Consider the following 16959-nt stretch of genomic DNA (forward strand, 5'->3'; position numbering starts at 1 on the left):
CGGAAGACAATGACAGGCACTTCTAGCGTTGTCACTTCTCATTTCGGCAGAGAGCGATGCGTTTTACTGGCTCATGCCAATAATAGCCCCATCAAAAAGGAGACTCCACCTTGCTCTGATGTTGAGGGAGCACTTCATGTCGCCGGCTCTCATTTGTCAATTAACAGGAGCCTTCTGGTGTTGGCGCGCGAGGGCTTGAAAGACAAAGTCTTACCCATGACGAATGAGGAGAGACAGTTGAGTGAAGCATGAGCTGCGGTATAATACTGTAATGTGCTTAAGATATGAATATAAAACGACACCGCTGACAGTCCATACAAGGTTATATTTCATTTCTCGGTGTACCCATCCGCCGTACTTCTTCGTCTTTGTTCCGTTTTCATCAGACTACTTGCGTCTCATCTTGACAGGCTGTCTACATTTAAAGTGCTTCCAATTGAATATGCAAGTTAGCATACTTGATTTGCCCTCGAAACTATACGAGACATTTTGCGCGAGTTTAATGTGGAAAGTCTTACGCGTTGGATGACAGCTGTCTATAATTTTGCTTAACTGAATTTCTACCGACGAATCTTATCCAAAACTGTTGAAAATCACATTTGAGTTTCGCTTTGAGAAATATTCTCCTCGAATTTAAAGCAAGGCACAGATTCTGTGAATGCCGGCCCTGTATGACAGAAAGTGACACAGGAAAGGAAAAACTCACTCTCGCCTCTTTCCTCTGCATGACTGAGGCCCGTCATGTTTACCTCTCATCTGGACAGGACCAGACAAGACAATAAGATTTCTTCTGCTTTCACCATCAAGCTGCCACAAGGCCATGCACGTCTAGAAATGGAGGGGACACTTTGACAGCGATCCCCGACCTGGGAGTAGTTCTCCTGTCGAGGATCTAATACCTCTTCATGACCAGCCCTGAGAAAGGTACTACAAGTTCACACCAACTCAACGTTACAAGCACACAAAAGGCACGAGTGAGAAGCCCGATCAACTGAATGTGATTCAACATGCGTGTTCGCCAAAATTCCCTCTGACACCTCTCACATCAGGTAACAGCTCAGTAGCGCATGCAATGGTGCGGGAATGCGGTACATCACTATGAGTGCTTTGTTTGCTCATTGCACATCTAACTATCATTTGGAGCCTCAAAAGAAAACAAGCCATGGTGGATGTTACAAGATTTAACATGCAGATTATAGAACAGTTCTCTAGGATCTCTAATCTGATTGGACAGTGCCATTTCAAGTGCTGATATTTAGTATAACATTACTGGGACGCTATACTCAGGATGAATTAACTTGCCAAAATTGATCTGAATTATGAGCAATTTCTGTAAGTACCTTGAGACAAACAAACAATACTATAGCTACTATGACACAATTGTGTGTGTGATATTGTTTAAATAACAAAATAGGGAAGAACAAAATATGTACGATCCATTATTATTTGTGCATCTGGCAGTCAAACGCTTGCTGGATACCCTTCTGGACGACCCAAATTGTCTTTTGCCAGCCCCAAGGACCATAAAGGAACCTTTCCATCACGCTGTCATTTTCTCATATTTAAGTGCTCGTGCTAGAGGGCAGGATGTCTGTCTATTAACTTCTGACTGTGAGGCCTTTGTGTGAACATGGCAGAAGAGACAGCGAAATCCTGACTGCAGGCCACATCCTCACTTTATTCCGATCACATGCCTTGTTATAAATTAAATTTCACACTGAATGCAAGCGTAACCCCAACAAAGCATATGACCCAAAACAGCTCCAGTAACAGAACCTTCTGTTCTGCTCAAAGGCTCTGTGAAGTGGTAAAAACAGTTTTCCGAGCCAAGTTTGGCATTCTGCTTACATGTTCTGCTGCCAGGACTCATCTTTGTTGGCAAACTGTTTCAGAATGAACAAGACGGGGGTTATTCCAATAAAAAAGTGGTTAAATCTCATTCCATTGTGTGTATGTGTCACTACATTGGTACTCTTAATGCTTCAGGGTTTCAGAGGTCTATAAACTAGTTTGTAATAAACACATTCTCAAGAGGAGTTAATCAATACATTACATACATAGAGATCATAGCATAGCGTTGCTGTACTTGCAAAACCTTGGATGTCCAAATTTCGCTGCTTTTCAGGAAACAGAAAACACGGTTATTAAACCATGTTTAAATGCTGTGTTGTTGACAAGCACTTTCTAACACTTTTTTATTGGTTAGATTTTTGCAAAACCCAGTGACAAAAAGAAAGGGTGACATATAATAATGAATCATGGCAAAAAAAATGTAATCGCATAATATGGTAAACAAAGTTTCAGAAGGACAGCAGTAATATATTGGTTTAAAAAAATGCAACAAACCAAAGAGTGCAACAGTTTTTATCTGAAGCAATACTACATTTCACAAACATGTATGGTGAAAATACTAGGAAACATTACGATGAAACATATGCAAGGTATTGCATAAACAAAAAACCGTCTAAATTTGTAAATTAGAGTGTAGTTTTACAGATTTTGACAATTGGGTCATTATGTACTCGGTTTGTGTCCGTATGGCACTTGATATCATTTACACTGACTTCAATTTTATACCTAAACATTAATGACTCTGGGGTCTTCAGTCTTTCCCAGTGCTGGCTCACCAGTCACAAACGCTCATTAGGAATATTAATGCTCTGATAAGCGTACATTTATGTGCGACACATCGAAGCAGCACAGGATTTGGCAATTATTAATGTGACAGACTCAAGCGCAAAGCGAATCAATTAAATGGAAGAACCCACATTTTCGGCACAGATAACTGCCTGAAGACGACAATTTTCACATGACAAAAAGAGGCCCATTCAGAGTCCTTCAAGGCCTGACAGGTCAAGAAAAGAAGTCTGAAACAAAGGCACCTTATAACCATCATCTCCTCTCTTTTAGTTGTCAGATCAGCTTTGCTAGTCCTGCTGGTGAAATGGCATCCCCCCTCCCCAGCTGCCATAAGGTGCTTCTTCATGTCCTGTCAAAGGAATCTTTTATTCTATTTGCTCAGCATTAACATGTCACAATTATTGATCAGGCTTTTTATCTGGCCACAGCACGGCACGGCACCACTGTACCCGCCGCGCTCTGATGTCTCGATGACACGCCTGACGACGTAATGCGAGTAATGCACGTATTAAATTGCACTTAATGCAGAGATGTGACTGTATGCGCGACAGGTAGATTGACTCAGACGTTGCATCCAGCAGGGATCCTGTCATTTCTGACAATATTTCAGACTGTCTAATATGAAGGCAAGATCTTTCATGCAAGGGCATTTTCAACCAGGCATTTCTATTAGACAAAGGAAGGGCTACAACTACTTCAAACTACGTTTATCTAACAAGCAAACATAAAAATATATGATTCCAAATCATGTGTGATTAATGCGACAAAGCATATCATATGCAAACATGATATACATTTCACAATATCGTGCACTGACGATGTTAGCTGACAGCAAACAGCTACATGAGGGGCCTAAAAGAGGTGCAACACAAACAAAACTAGTCAAACAAAAAATAGGTGTGAAATAAAATATAATGGCAACATTCAATCTTTATAGAACGAAATGGTGGGTTGAAAAACAAAGCCAGCAGAAAAATAAAGTCTCACACTCCTCAAATACCTATGGACAATATTTAGATAACAGGTTACATTGTCATCAATCATCAATGACCTTCTAATATCATCATTGTTCTGTTAAGAGTTACACTCGGGCACAATAGTAACGGTTGCACTTTACTTTAGAGTGCGTGTACCTGTACTATAGTGTACTTACAGTGACCTTACCTAAGAAAGTACTGGGTGGTATAAGGTAACTACATGGTATAAGTTTAGGTTTAGGGGTAGGTTCAGGGTTAGTACCTAGTTATTATATATACTGTAATAAGTACATGTACATGTAAAACAGGACTGTAAAATAAAGTGCTACCATAGTAACTTACCTCAGTTGGTTGAAGCTGAGATCCAATCTTTTTGCCAATTCTCCATATTTTACCCAAAGATCATCTGGAATGTCCTACCAATCATGCCCAATGCACGACACCTGTACGAAGACACCAGACATCAGCTATTACATATAATCTGTGCTTTAAATGCAGCCTAAATCTTTAACATGTATTATATTTTACACAAATAATGTAATAGAAAAACATTTAAATAATATATTTTGCACTGTTTGACTAAAGTAGACACAAAACAATATTTTGACACAAATCAATCTTCCGTTTTTAGAACACGCTGCTTTATCAATTAATGACATTAAGTTCGTGCAACTAAAAATCAAACAAACGCAAACTGTCTAACATGTCGGTGTCTACCGCATAAATTCATCACACAGGTGACAGGACAACGTGTGTTATATTTCACTTACCTGACTTCCATTCACTACAACCACTGACTCTTTGTGTGCCATTGCAGCCAAATGACAATTTAGGATTTATAAAGCATCCAGGAGGAACACCACAAATCCTCCGTTTGTTCTGTTTAAAAGAGTGCAATGTTTTGTTTTCAACGTAAACTTTTAAGCTAGCTGCCTGGGAACTTTGCGTTTCTGTTGCACTTCTTCCGCGTGCTCGTGTCAGCTGATCTCACACGAGGACCACGCGCCACTGTTGAATTGCTCAAATCTGTTTCAGTCAGTAGGATGTAACTTACTATCATGAAAACATCGCTGATTATCAATACGATATGCAATATGGACTGCTTTCTTCGCAAGCAACAGTTTTTTATTTTATTTTATTTGTTATAACTGGGTTTGGATCCCATATGTGTTAAAACGTTAAATAACAACGTATAACAATGTAGACGTCCATTTGTATTAAACTATATGCTGTCACGTTGTAACTGTTCGCATTCATCTGCTCATATTATGATTAATGTTTGAAGTACAGATTTAAGCTTTATGTTTATTACAGCATGACAGGGCAAGCTGAAAGAGACGCTCTATGGCGCACTCCGGCGGGGAGGGGTCTGACGTCACCGCGATCCGCCTACAGGCGGAAGTTGTGGACGCGCAGACGCTGAGACGTGAGGCGAGTGGGATATTTTATAGTGGAAGAGCCCGAACACTCGAATAATGTTGTTACTAGTTTATTCTGGGAAAATTTACTTGAGACATCAACGGAAAATCGCATGCTTTATCATCTTTTGAAATGTAAAGGACTGTGCTTTGTAAATTGCCTTACCTGTCGTTTCACATCGGAGTGCGTGTGTGTAATTTCAGGTAAAGTGGTTTGTTGTGGTCTATTTCACTAATATTAATGACAGAACATGTTTTGTAATGCATGTTTAAGGTTTGTATGGTGTCGAGCTGGGTTTCTTTATTTTTAGAGCATTCACTGCGTTCAGTAAGCGATGCGCTCCAGCACGCGCTTAAGTGCACCCGTACCAGACGCACAATAACTTATCTTCGTTATTAAAACAGTCGAATTGTGCAAGTGCTTTTGTAAACACTAATGAATGTTTAACATATCAGATTCGAGTCTTTAAAGGGACAGCTTTGGATGTTTAAATTGACCGTGCTGATTTACGCATCATTTAACGTTTACACGCTTTCATTTTTCCTTCTCCTATAAGAAGGGAAATCTGTGTGTAATGTAAGTGTATTGTATAGCTAAATTCTAAATGTGTCGTCCTAAACTTGTACAACAGTAGGTTAATTACAGTTAAAACAGCAGCTTTAAACTGTAAAAGGCTATAATTTACTCACAGAGAGTTAACATGTGTAATATGAAATAAAAAGCCATAATCCTTTACATTTATACATTATAAATTTGACACCCATAAAATTGTAATCTAATGAAAGGAGTGGTTGGTGTCTGGTTCAGAAGCTCATTCGTCATGCAAACAATAAAGATTATTTTTTGCCCGATGCTCGGAATTTATGACTGCCCTTCTCTGTCCTAATAACTCACGTATTGTGCCATGCACTGACAGCATTTGAAAACAGTCACGGATATTCACATACTGAAGAATGATTCTCCGTTCAGCTCAGTTACAATGCCGATATTGCTTTGTCTCTTTAAATGTGTGTTGTAGGGAACAAATACAGTAGGCCTATTTGCAGTTTCAAAAAACTTATATGAATATGTAATGTTGGTAGCCCAAAAATTATAATAGAAAAACTGCTAAATTATGTTTTTATTATTGTTCTTTTGCTTTACATTGCACACATTTTTATTTGTTATTTTTATACTATCCAAATTGTTTAAGTAGCCTACATGTGCCGCTTATGTGCAAAGGCTGTGGATGAATAACCCAAACTTTCTAAACATGAAAACAAATTGACTTGTTAACTATACAAGTTGAATAACCAAACGCAATTGATCTTTGTGGAACAATGTGTGTGATGAAGAATAAATAGGTTCACTTAAAATATGCTATATTGGAATTATAATGTTTAGGCCTACGTTTTGTGAAAATATATTTTTTGTTGCGACATCATTCTGGGTTTACAAATGGGACCTATTTCAATTAGCCTAACTGTATTCGATAAAACCTATAAAATGTGAGATTATAAAGATGCAAACATTTGTTGTTTCTTATAGATCGGGGTTATCTGTTTCGATGTCATGTTGATGCTCAACAAAATATACATTTCTTTCTCATTGATGACTGTCCACTCCAGGTTTTCTTGCTCTCCACGATGACCTGTCAAGCGGATTACCGCAGAAAGAGATTAATGGTGGAGGCGGGTTGTAATAATAATCGTTTTGTTTGATGTGACAACTTTGATAGGCGTTGATTTACTTACAAACTGATAGGCTTTTAATTGAGCGCCACCATCCAGAGAGAGATGAAAGGCAAAGCGCATTGAAAAGCTGCCCGATTGCCCCGGAGCCTCAATACTGATTAGCCGTCTCAGTGGTGAATAGTTCAAGGCATTTTAAACTTCTTTTCACAAAGGTCTGACAGACCATTTTTCTTCCTTTTATGTCTTTTCGTATTGTCAAATCAATTTTTTTTATTGTGTGTAAATAAAGTATAGGTGACATAATGAAAAACTGTCTGGGCTGTTTTATTATTATATTCTCTTGTCTCTTTTAACGCTCCAAGTAAGTTAATGTTTTGTTGGCATATGCCTGAGGCAATGTGTAGTCATACTAGTGAAGTTCATATTGGTGCAAAACATGCAATGCCCGGAAAATCTGAAACGATGTGTGAGAAACGAAAATGTAATTTAAAGTAAATGTGATGTATATGTCTAAAATTTAGCCTCAACATGTTTAAAACAGGTCTTACCTCTGTTCAACAAAGTCAGATCAACGCACTGGCTTTCTTTCTATTTAATTCAGTATGTAGCCTATAGTAAAATAAAAACAATAATTAATGAAATAAAAACAATTATACAAATGATAATGAATATTACAGCGACAACAGGTTATGTAGCCTTCTGTAATGTAATTACATTTGCGGTGGTTGAGTCGAAATACGCTTGCACGTTTTAGATGGGCCTATAAAAAATAATTTACTGTAAATCAATCGCTTGATATAAGTCCTTTTTACAAAGACTACGTTTTATGTATTTTAACTCCTAAGTTAATAAATAATTTTATTTAACAATCATCTTTATATTTATATTAGTCAAAAAATAAATTCCCAAAATGTACATTAAAAAGACTGGAACGTAAGAATGAACAGTTAAACGTGGCTGGTGGCCAATATCTGCGTCTACTGAAAATAAACACGGGACAGGTTTATTGTCTAACCGCAGGTCTTCCAACAAAAACCTTTCCAAACTGAATAAACAGGAAAGCCATGTCCCTCAAATTAAGTGACTCTTCTCCAGGATGCTTCTTTTGCCCTTTTCTCTGTCAGTGGCGGCACATAATCAGCTTCAAACGCTGACGTGAAGAAAGAAAAGGATTGACAGCGACTGACAAATAACTGATTGATTGCGGTCGAGCAGAATTGACAGTTGACGGAGGGGTGGGAATAGAAATAGAAGGGCGGTGTATATTATATTGAAAACATGTGACATTCACATCCCTCTATCACTGCATTGGTCTGCTCTTGTCAACGCTTGTCTGATTGGGGAATTCAAACACTACAGGTTGATCTTCTGTTTAACGTTAGATGTTTCAGCGTGAGGTAGGCACATATATATAAGGGAAAAAATAAATATCACGACATTTATAAAGGTTAACAAAACGGTTTTTTTTATGTTTTTTGTATGTACTACACATAGGCTAATGTATAACAAAAATAAGCGCAATGTTAAATTTAAACTTCACACAAAATATATATATTTTTTAATTTGTAAAAGTAAAGCTCATCCCTTTATGTTTAGCTTACAAATGGGTCGACGGATTTAATGTTAAATACACAACTGTCCTTATTTGGTTTACGTTTATCTTCTGAAAAGATGAAAAATCAAAGACAATCTATTCATGAAACTGAATAGCGTACAGCTCAAAACACATTTTTTGACAGAGGCTGCGGCGTGTACGACAACCTACATATTGAGCAGAATCTCCTCCCCCAAAGTTGTCCAAATAGAGGCGCTTGCAGAAGGAGGAACGTCACATCCCCTTGACCCTCCAATCACCTCGGGGTCCCATTTGATTGGAAGGCGGCAAGGGCTTTAATCTCGGACTAATTCAGATGCTTTTGAAGTGAAAATTTCACCAGTTCTTGGTTTGGAAGGACAAGCGCGCGGACCTACGGGAAGAGACAGAGCGCGCGCTATGCCTGTGGTGTCAGACTCGGCTCCGGATCTGCGATAGCCTCGCGCTCAGCTTCAGACCTCAACGCCTAACGGATTATACTATTTATCTTTATTTTTGCTTTTTTTGAAAGAAGATTACTGCGTCGTTATTATTTATGAATCTGATAAATGAAATACCAACAACATACATTAGAATTGGGTCATGATCACATCGCCCTCTGCTTCAAGAAATAGTGATACTGATCTAGTGTGGGAAAGCAGGAGCAGCTCTCGGAATAACAGCTCCGCGGTCTTCAGCAAGCCTTTTCTCCATTCCGTCCCTCCGTCGGACCCTTTGCGCCAAGCTAATCGACTTCCCATAAAGATTTTGAAAATGCTTACTGCACGCACAGGACACATTTTACACCCTGAATACCTTCAGCCATTGCCATCCACCCCGGTTAGTCCAATTGAGGTAAGATGAGAATTTTCTGCTTTTTAAGACATGATGTATTTTATTACAACTCCATGTTCTATTTTTCGGAGAAATTACGGGGTATTACGGAAATACGCATTTTGCAACGTAAGAGAGAAAACGTAATACAATCGTTAAACATTGTATTTTAATTTGACCAACATTCACTTTTAATCCACATAACAGTAAATAATAACTATGATTGTGTATGCGCATTTGGCAAGGGTAATCTGCCGTTTCAGACCGTACGCGTTATGCGTAAATGATCAAATCGCTTGTGCAAGTAGAAACTATCATTCTTTAAATAAAGGTCGTTTATTTCTTGTGTATTTTGACGAATGTATGTTTACAATTGCGCTTGTAAACGTTCGAGGTGACTAAGTCTTGTTTTTATCTATCCTCGCAGCTCGATGCCAAGAAAAGTCCTCTGGCTCTTCTTGCGCAAACATGCTCTCAGATCGGTAAACCTGACCCCCCACCTTCCTCCAAACTATCCTCGGTGACATCAAACGGATCTAACGAGAAAGAGTCGAAATCTGGTCCTTTAAAAATGAGTGACATCGGTGTGGAAGATAAATCCAGCTTCAAGCCCTACTCGAAACCAGCGGATAAGAAGGACTCGTCGGCTGCGGTGTCGAATGGCGAGAAGTCTGGTTTCCGTGTGCCTAGCGCCACCTGCCAGCCGTTCACTCCCAGGACTGGCAGCCCGAATTCCAGCACTTCTGCTTCCCCGATGCCGTCAGACGGGAAAGGTGAGCGAGATGAAAAGAAAGAGTCCGATTGTAATAAAAATTGCACCGCAGATGGAACTGCACCCACCAGCGTAAGCCACAGCAGGATAAGCGTAAACTGTGCCGGAATTAACGTGGAGGTCAACCAGCACCACGAGACCACATCAGGATCAAAACCAATGACGTCGGAGTCTGCGTCTGTAACTTCTTCTTCAGCTTCCGTCCTTGGTTCAGGACTTGTGGCCCCTGTTTCTCCATACAAACCTGGACAGACCGTTTTTCCCCTACCCCCGGCTGGCATGACATACCATGGAAGTTTAGCCGGGGCCTACGCTGGCTATCCCCAACACTTCCTGCCCCACGGTGGAAGTCTGGTTAACGCACAGCTTGCCAGCTCGTTGGGCTGCAGTAAAGCCGGATCGAGCCCCCTTGCAGGGGCATCCCCTCCGTCGATAATGTCTGCTAGCCTTTGTAGAGACCCGTACTGCTTAAGTTACCACTGTGCCAGCCACTTGGCCGGTGCAGCCGGTGCGTCCTGCGCACACGACGCAGCAGCCGCCAACGCTTTGAAGTCCGGATATCAACTCATGTACCCGACACACCCTTTGCACGGTGTTCACTCCTCGCCGCCATCTTTTGGCGGACACCCTTTGTACCCCTAAGGCTTCATGCTTCCCAACGACCCCCAGCCACATGTGTGTAACTGGGTGTCAGCTAACGGACCTTGTGACAAGCGTTTCTGCACCTCCGAAGAACTTCTTAACCACCTGCGGACGCACACCGCGTTCACCGGGACCGAAAAGTTGATATCGGGTTATCACAGTTCATCATCGTTAGCTAATGCTGCCGCCGCAGCTATGGCGTGCCACATGCATATGCCGCCCTCAGGAGGCCCTGGGAGCCCCGGGACACTGGCACTTAGGAGCCCGCATCACGCGTTAGGACTAAGCAGCCGCTATCACCCGTATTCAAAGAGCCCATTGCCTACTCCCGGCGCACCGGTTCCGGTGCCTGCCGCCACCGGTCCTTATTACTCTCCCTATGCACTGTACGGTCAAAGACTCACCACAGCATCAGCGCTTGGATACCAGTAAAACAGACTCAGTCCAAATTTATAGATTATAAAAAGATTGAAATATAAAGACTTTTATATCATCGCAGGACTGGATCCGTGGACTCAATGTATTTATTTATGTCCGCTTAAAGCGGACGATAATACAAATGAAAAAATTTGAGCAACTCAAAAGTGCATTACATTTGAACTGAACTCTGTAGATAAAGTGAAACACATGTTAGCATACTAATAAAATAGGGGTCTTCAGTTGGATGTTGATTTGGAATTGCTATGATTGTATTGTTCGTTATTATTTAATGTCTCATTGAAGAAAATAATTTACATGCATGTTTGTTTCTTAAATCCCAAATTGTCCACACCATTTGAAATTGCCGTTATTTTTCAGGTGTACACCACGGAGAGAGAATCGGTATTTTTTGTATGTATTCTGAAAAATAAGAAACAATTCTGTTCCATACTTTGTCTTCAGTATTCTTTGAAACCACCAAAACAAAACTCAAATGAATTCTTAAAGTAAAAAAAATTCTTTCATTAATTGTGAATATATAAATACAAATCATGTAATTCCCACCATTCCAACTTTTTCAGGTATTTTACTAAAGCATTTAACCACAAACGTAATATTTTAAATGGCAAATTGGGAGTTGAAACGATTAGTTCATTCCTCGATGTCCGAGAGATTTTGTTGTTATTTTAATAATTGACCCTTCAGATAGTCTGTGTTAAAAGTTTACCATAATGATCTTATCCATTGACGCCAAAACACTAAATTAAAACAATTTCATTTTATTACCTTTGAATTAAAGTTTATAAATAAATAAAATAACTGTTTATTTCTAAACACAACAGATGTATAAATTATCATTTTGTTTCAATATATAAATGAATTAATAGGCGACAAATATTTTTTACATACAAAAAGTTGAATGACACCACCGGTGATCGTTCTTATCATCAAATAATTCTATACAATGCCGTCCATCATGAGTCCATTATCTCACTACGCCAGGAAACATAATATAAATGGCTCTGATGAGTTGTGGTTTTGTGACACAAGTTTGTATTTTGCAATGCTAGGCTCATTTTTACTTTAAATGGACCTGCAGCATCTTATTCTGAGAAAGTTTTGTCCGAGAAACTGTAAAGTAGACTAGGCGATATTATTTCTCAAACATTGTAAGAAAAACGGAGTACAATCAAATTATTATAATCATTATTGTTTATCAATCGACCATATTTTTCATTTCTATTACTGCAATACATTAGTTTTAAATCTTCTTTTATGTGAATCCCTATTGTGATTATTTGTACATCCAAATGCATTATCAGGATTTTACTTAACACATTTGGAGTGGTGTAGACAAACATTTTTATAATTGCCTAATACTTTCAGGAATATTTTAGTAGTGAACAATCACAAACATGGCCATTGCACATATTTTAGGTTTGTGAATTATATCAACAACGAAACACTATTGCAGAAAAGAAAAATGCAGGCCTCAATCAGTGTGTTTGGTGCTGCACCAAATAATTTCTGATCCTCTTAAAAGCGCACCCCTTAAATATTTGAACCGGAATTTATTTACTGTAATTAGTCTAAAAACCATACGCCCTAAAATCAAAATAAATAAACGAATTTATATCGAATGTTCCATAGATTAATAACGTGCCTTCGGAAAAAATACCAAAACACGGCGTAATGTTCGTGTGAACCAGTAAAACGTTGAAGGTGTGGAATAACGCGTAAAGACATGCTAAAGAAAACGAACACGCAGTTATTTGGCTCTAAATAAGAATTAAAAAAACAGTTGTTATTTCTATTTAACAAAAACAAACAAAAAAATGTGTTGTGTATCTACGAACATGCGCCTCGGTTGTTATTTTATAATAGTCTAATTCTTTTTACATGATATAATTCTTTTTGTCAGCACACTTGAAATATAAGCAGGCAACTTGCTTTACGTGTCTAAACGGCAATAATTCATTAACTATATGTAACATTACACAAAGCAGGCCTTTATAAAACTATATAACAATATAAGGAGATTCTCTCACAAGATTTTCGGCATAATTTTTATTTCTGTTTTCACGTTGATGCACTATACGAAACAAACAAAAGCCGTTTTTTTTAAGGTCAGTTGAGCAACGATTTATTTACTAGGCTAATTATTAATATATTAGCCTATATATTATATCAGTTTAATTGTTTAATTATTTTAACCCAGAATAGGCATGTTCCTATAACATCGTAATAAATGGACTGAGTTTAATGAACTACACACTAACTAACTAACTACACGATGAATTAATGATTGTATTTACACTTATAAAAGATGCAAAACTTCACCCGCCCAAGAATGTCATACACCGAGCGAGTCGACTATGTTCTGGAGGCCCACACAAGCTTTAAACTGATGTAATGACGGTGAAAGAGAGCAATTTCCATTTTTACACACATCATGGTGGCTGTGAGGAGGTCCCCGATGGAAAGCCATTCATCATGTGCCCCTCCTCCCGGGCCTGTCATCAGAGGAGCTAGCAGGCACATGTGTGCATAAATTACCCCGCTTGCCTTCTTCCACTGCTGTTCACTGTGGCTAAGGAGTATAAAGAGGAACAGAACTCCACTGCCTGGTAGTAAAGCATGACTTACACCACTGATCAGCCCTGCAATGAGCATGTTTATAAGGGTGATAAATAAAGTGAATACCTTCCACAGTGGTCTCATGTAAGGTGCCAGGCAACCACAATCTGGAAAAGAGGACGCCTGGAATGCCAGATTAACCTGTGACAACAGAGGCTTGTTATAGGAGATGAATTCGAGTCTCGAAGCCTCATTTAAGAGGGAAAAATATTTCATAAATCAACAAAATGCAGGCTGTTAAAATGGAAAATGTTTAACCCTTAAGGCCCTTTTGGTAGCTCAAAAGCATACTTAACATTTAAGTATCACAAGTTCATTAATTTTCCTCATTTTGTTAAAACTTATCATGAGCAAATGATTAAGTTTTCATGAATTTAAATAATTATGTTTGGGGTTTATATAAAATGTACATAAATAAAGGATCTCTTCTGGGTTTTCTGGTTAGTGTACACAATGTACAACCCCTTCGAGTCACATTGTTTGATTGTATTTTTCCACCAAACAGAAACATTGTTACTAGAAAACACCTTTGTAAAATAATATCTGCTTTGTATTAAAACAGTAGGGGGTTAGAGCTTTAATAACATCTGGCTACTGGGTTTGTACAAGGTAAGAGGAGCATAATAAAATGTTTTATTAATAAAATATGAATAGAATAGTGTTATTATTTTAACAACATACAGCACTAGGGTCTCTAATACCCCAGACATAATCAAAAGTGGATTTCAACACAACATAGGGTTTAATAATTACTCTTAAAATGTTTTCACGTGTGAGTGCTCAGCCACACCTCAAGTTTCATGCCAGAGGTGCTAAAAAAACTAATTGCATTGGTCCAAATGCATGGCTGATTTATGGACCACGCTAGAGAGGCTGTGCCAAGGCGGGCTGCTGACACACAAGGCCTTAATGGAGCTGCTATAAACCCTCTCTGAAAGGTGGACTCCAGCAGACACCTGGATTACCACCACCGATTTGCACTTCACTCTCTTATTAAATAGCGCAAAATTACTACTGACACCAATGTAATTACTAGGCGTGTGATAAAATAAACAGACACGCAAGCCTGACATGGCAATCCTATGCTTTGAGCAACAGCTGTGTCAATATGTAAGTGCCACGCAAATGCAAAACTTCTAGACATAAATCGGAGACAATTATAACTCTCTCTCAGGAGAGTGACTTGATTTATGGGATTAAGAACACAAAATCCTTTTGTGCTGCAATAAGGACGCTTATCATTACAATCTCTCATATGAGAAAGTTTTTTTTTAGTTTAAGCTAACGTTTGCATGCATCATATATATTGTACAGGCTATATTACATACATTATACTGTATACATTTTAAGGTTGTAAATGGTTTGTTAGTTGCCTTTTCAACGGTGTAAAGAAACGTTTTGATCCAAAGGTGCTCCGCTACGACACATAGCAGCTATCTTCGACTGTGATTTATGTTGACACAGGATGTGGAAATGACCACAGCTTTTGTGATCGCGGTAATGAAGCCATAAACCAAACAGCATGAAATGAAGCAGGAGCTCTGCGATTTAATCAGCTCATAAACAGATCCACTGCATCAAGCAAATGACGTTATTACCCATCTGAAGTAAATCTTGCTAATCTCCAGAGATAAAATCAACATCATCAATGGTCACGTGTCATATTCATCAATGCTAAATCGTCCCGTTTGACAGATTAATCCCAGCCCTGGCTTTCCAGAGAGAGCGGTAATGGAGACCCGGGCAAACAATTCGCTCGTTGAACGCGGCGGGCTCCGGGTATCGCTCGGCGGTGCTTACTCTCTCCCTCATTGATTTACAAATTCAAAGTGCTCATCAAGGTGAGACAGGCCACGAGAAAAACGGCTTCGGTGACGGCTTGTCATTCAAAAGGCCTGAGACGCGAGGCACCTTCTTGTGTTTTAAGTGCCTAATTGAGGTCATTTACAGGAGCTCGCGGGGAGCCGCTATCATATCTCAATGCCTGTTTCATTTGCACATTTTAGGGTTTTGACAAAGAATATTTTATGGAAATGAGACCGTTCTCTGAGAATACTTAATGGCTTTTTACGTAAAGAGCTCGGTGACGGCTCGGATGTCTGTCGATGATAAATAGCTGAAGAGATTTTCTTTAAAATGGGCTTATATTAGTCAGACCTTGCGCATCCATTTAAATTGAGCCGTGTCTTCGGCGTGGGGGACCAAACTTTAATGTCACGCTCATTATTTGAGACCTTCAATCTTCCACAAATGCCATGGTTAATCTTTTGAACGTTACATATAGTAATGCCGGATGATGCTATTTGAAATCGTTAAAACATGAATAAATCAATTTACAAACTTGTGCCTCCTCACAATGCATTATATTATTCTTGATCTTTTATTGAAATGTGCTTACAGACGTGATTCTTTGTTTCTAAAAGATTCTCTGATGTGACCTGTAGGGGCGCTAGAGAGGCAACTCGAGCTCATCGAATCTGTTCTTTGCACTTGTGCACATTGTCATTCCTTTTTTTAAGGCACACTTCTGATTATAATAAAATTACATGCCACGCTCTTTGCGGGGTTGTTAAAGCATGTGCGCGGCGCGATGAAAGTTCATTTTCTTGAACAGACGCTGAATAATATTAGCAAGCGCATTTCCATTCAGCACGGATGCCATGACAGACCTAATGATGGACTGTCAACAGGCCTCGCTGGTGATGCTAATATCAGAAATGTTGTGAGGAATGATCTTTCTGATCCTCTTAGATATATGCAGAACAGACATTTGAATGTGTAAGAACAAAGTGATTTCTGACAGCTTTATCTGGCAACGTGATATCGGTTTATAAACTATAACAAACATCGGATTTCTCCCGCAGTTTGGATACAGAAGGTCGGCTCTTGACCTTAATCGTAAGACATGGCTTTTGTGTGTCAACATTGCGTCTAATCGAAGCAAAACAACATCTGAGCTTGTTTCCATGGAGTCTGGTCATGATGCAGAAATATTTGAAGATGCTGGCCATGTTGTGCGTTGTGTTGCCAAACTAATGGATCTGACCAAGAGACAAATGGGTCCAGACACGCAGCAACACAGCCTCAGGAAATATGGACCTTCACATCATTTTTATTGCTTTAATGCATTTTAGTGTTAACTGCAAAGTAGGGGAGCAAAATTACTCTCAGTCCTGCTTTACTCTTGCCCTACAGACAAAGACGCCGCTTGATGAAAATAACATGTGGGCCACAAGGGCGTTTTGCATGAAAATAAAGCAATTACCTTTCTGAGAAAGCACTGTAGGAGCAGAGGAAGAGTTAGATGTGTTATTACTTATCTCATCTCTTGTAATATAATTGGCAGAGCTCTGTGTGTGCAACCAAGAATCT

General features: G+C 39.1%; 2 protein-coding genes across 2 annotated transcripts in view; one reads left to right on the plus strand and one right to left on the minus strand.

Moving 5' to 3' along the window:
• lrmda (leucine rich melanocyte differentiation associated) overlaps nucleotides 1-8176 on the minus strand; it is a 263094-nt gene extending 254918 nt beyond the window's left edge. The window contains 2 exon segments of the mRNA XM_057341604.1: nucleotides 3960-4060; nucleotides 4388-8176. Coding sequence (XP_057197587.1) covers nucleotides 3960-4060; nucleotides 4388-4429 — 143 coding nt within the window. The 5' untranslated portion in view covers nucleotides 4430-8176.
• A 465-nt stretch (nucleotides 8177-8641) lies between these two features.
• On the plus strand, nucleotides 8642-11762 carry znf503 (zinc finger protein 503). The gene is given in 2 exon segments (XM_057341603.1): nucleotides 8642-9137; nucleotides 9544-11762. Coding segments are annotated over 2 exon segments (1671 nt in total). The 5' UTR covers nucleotides 8642-8885; the 3' UTR covers nucleotides 10963-11762.
• The last annotated feature ends 5197 nt before the right edge of the window (nucleotides 11763-16959 follow it).

The sequence above is a fragment of the Triplophysa rosa genome, linkage group LG9 (genome assembly GCF_024868665.1).
Source record: "Triplophysa rosa linkage group LG9, Trosa_1v2, whole genome shotgun sequence".
Lineage (NCBI taxonomy): Eukaryota > Metazoa > Chordata > Actinopteri > Cypriniformes > Nemacheilidae > Triplophysa > Triplophysa rosa.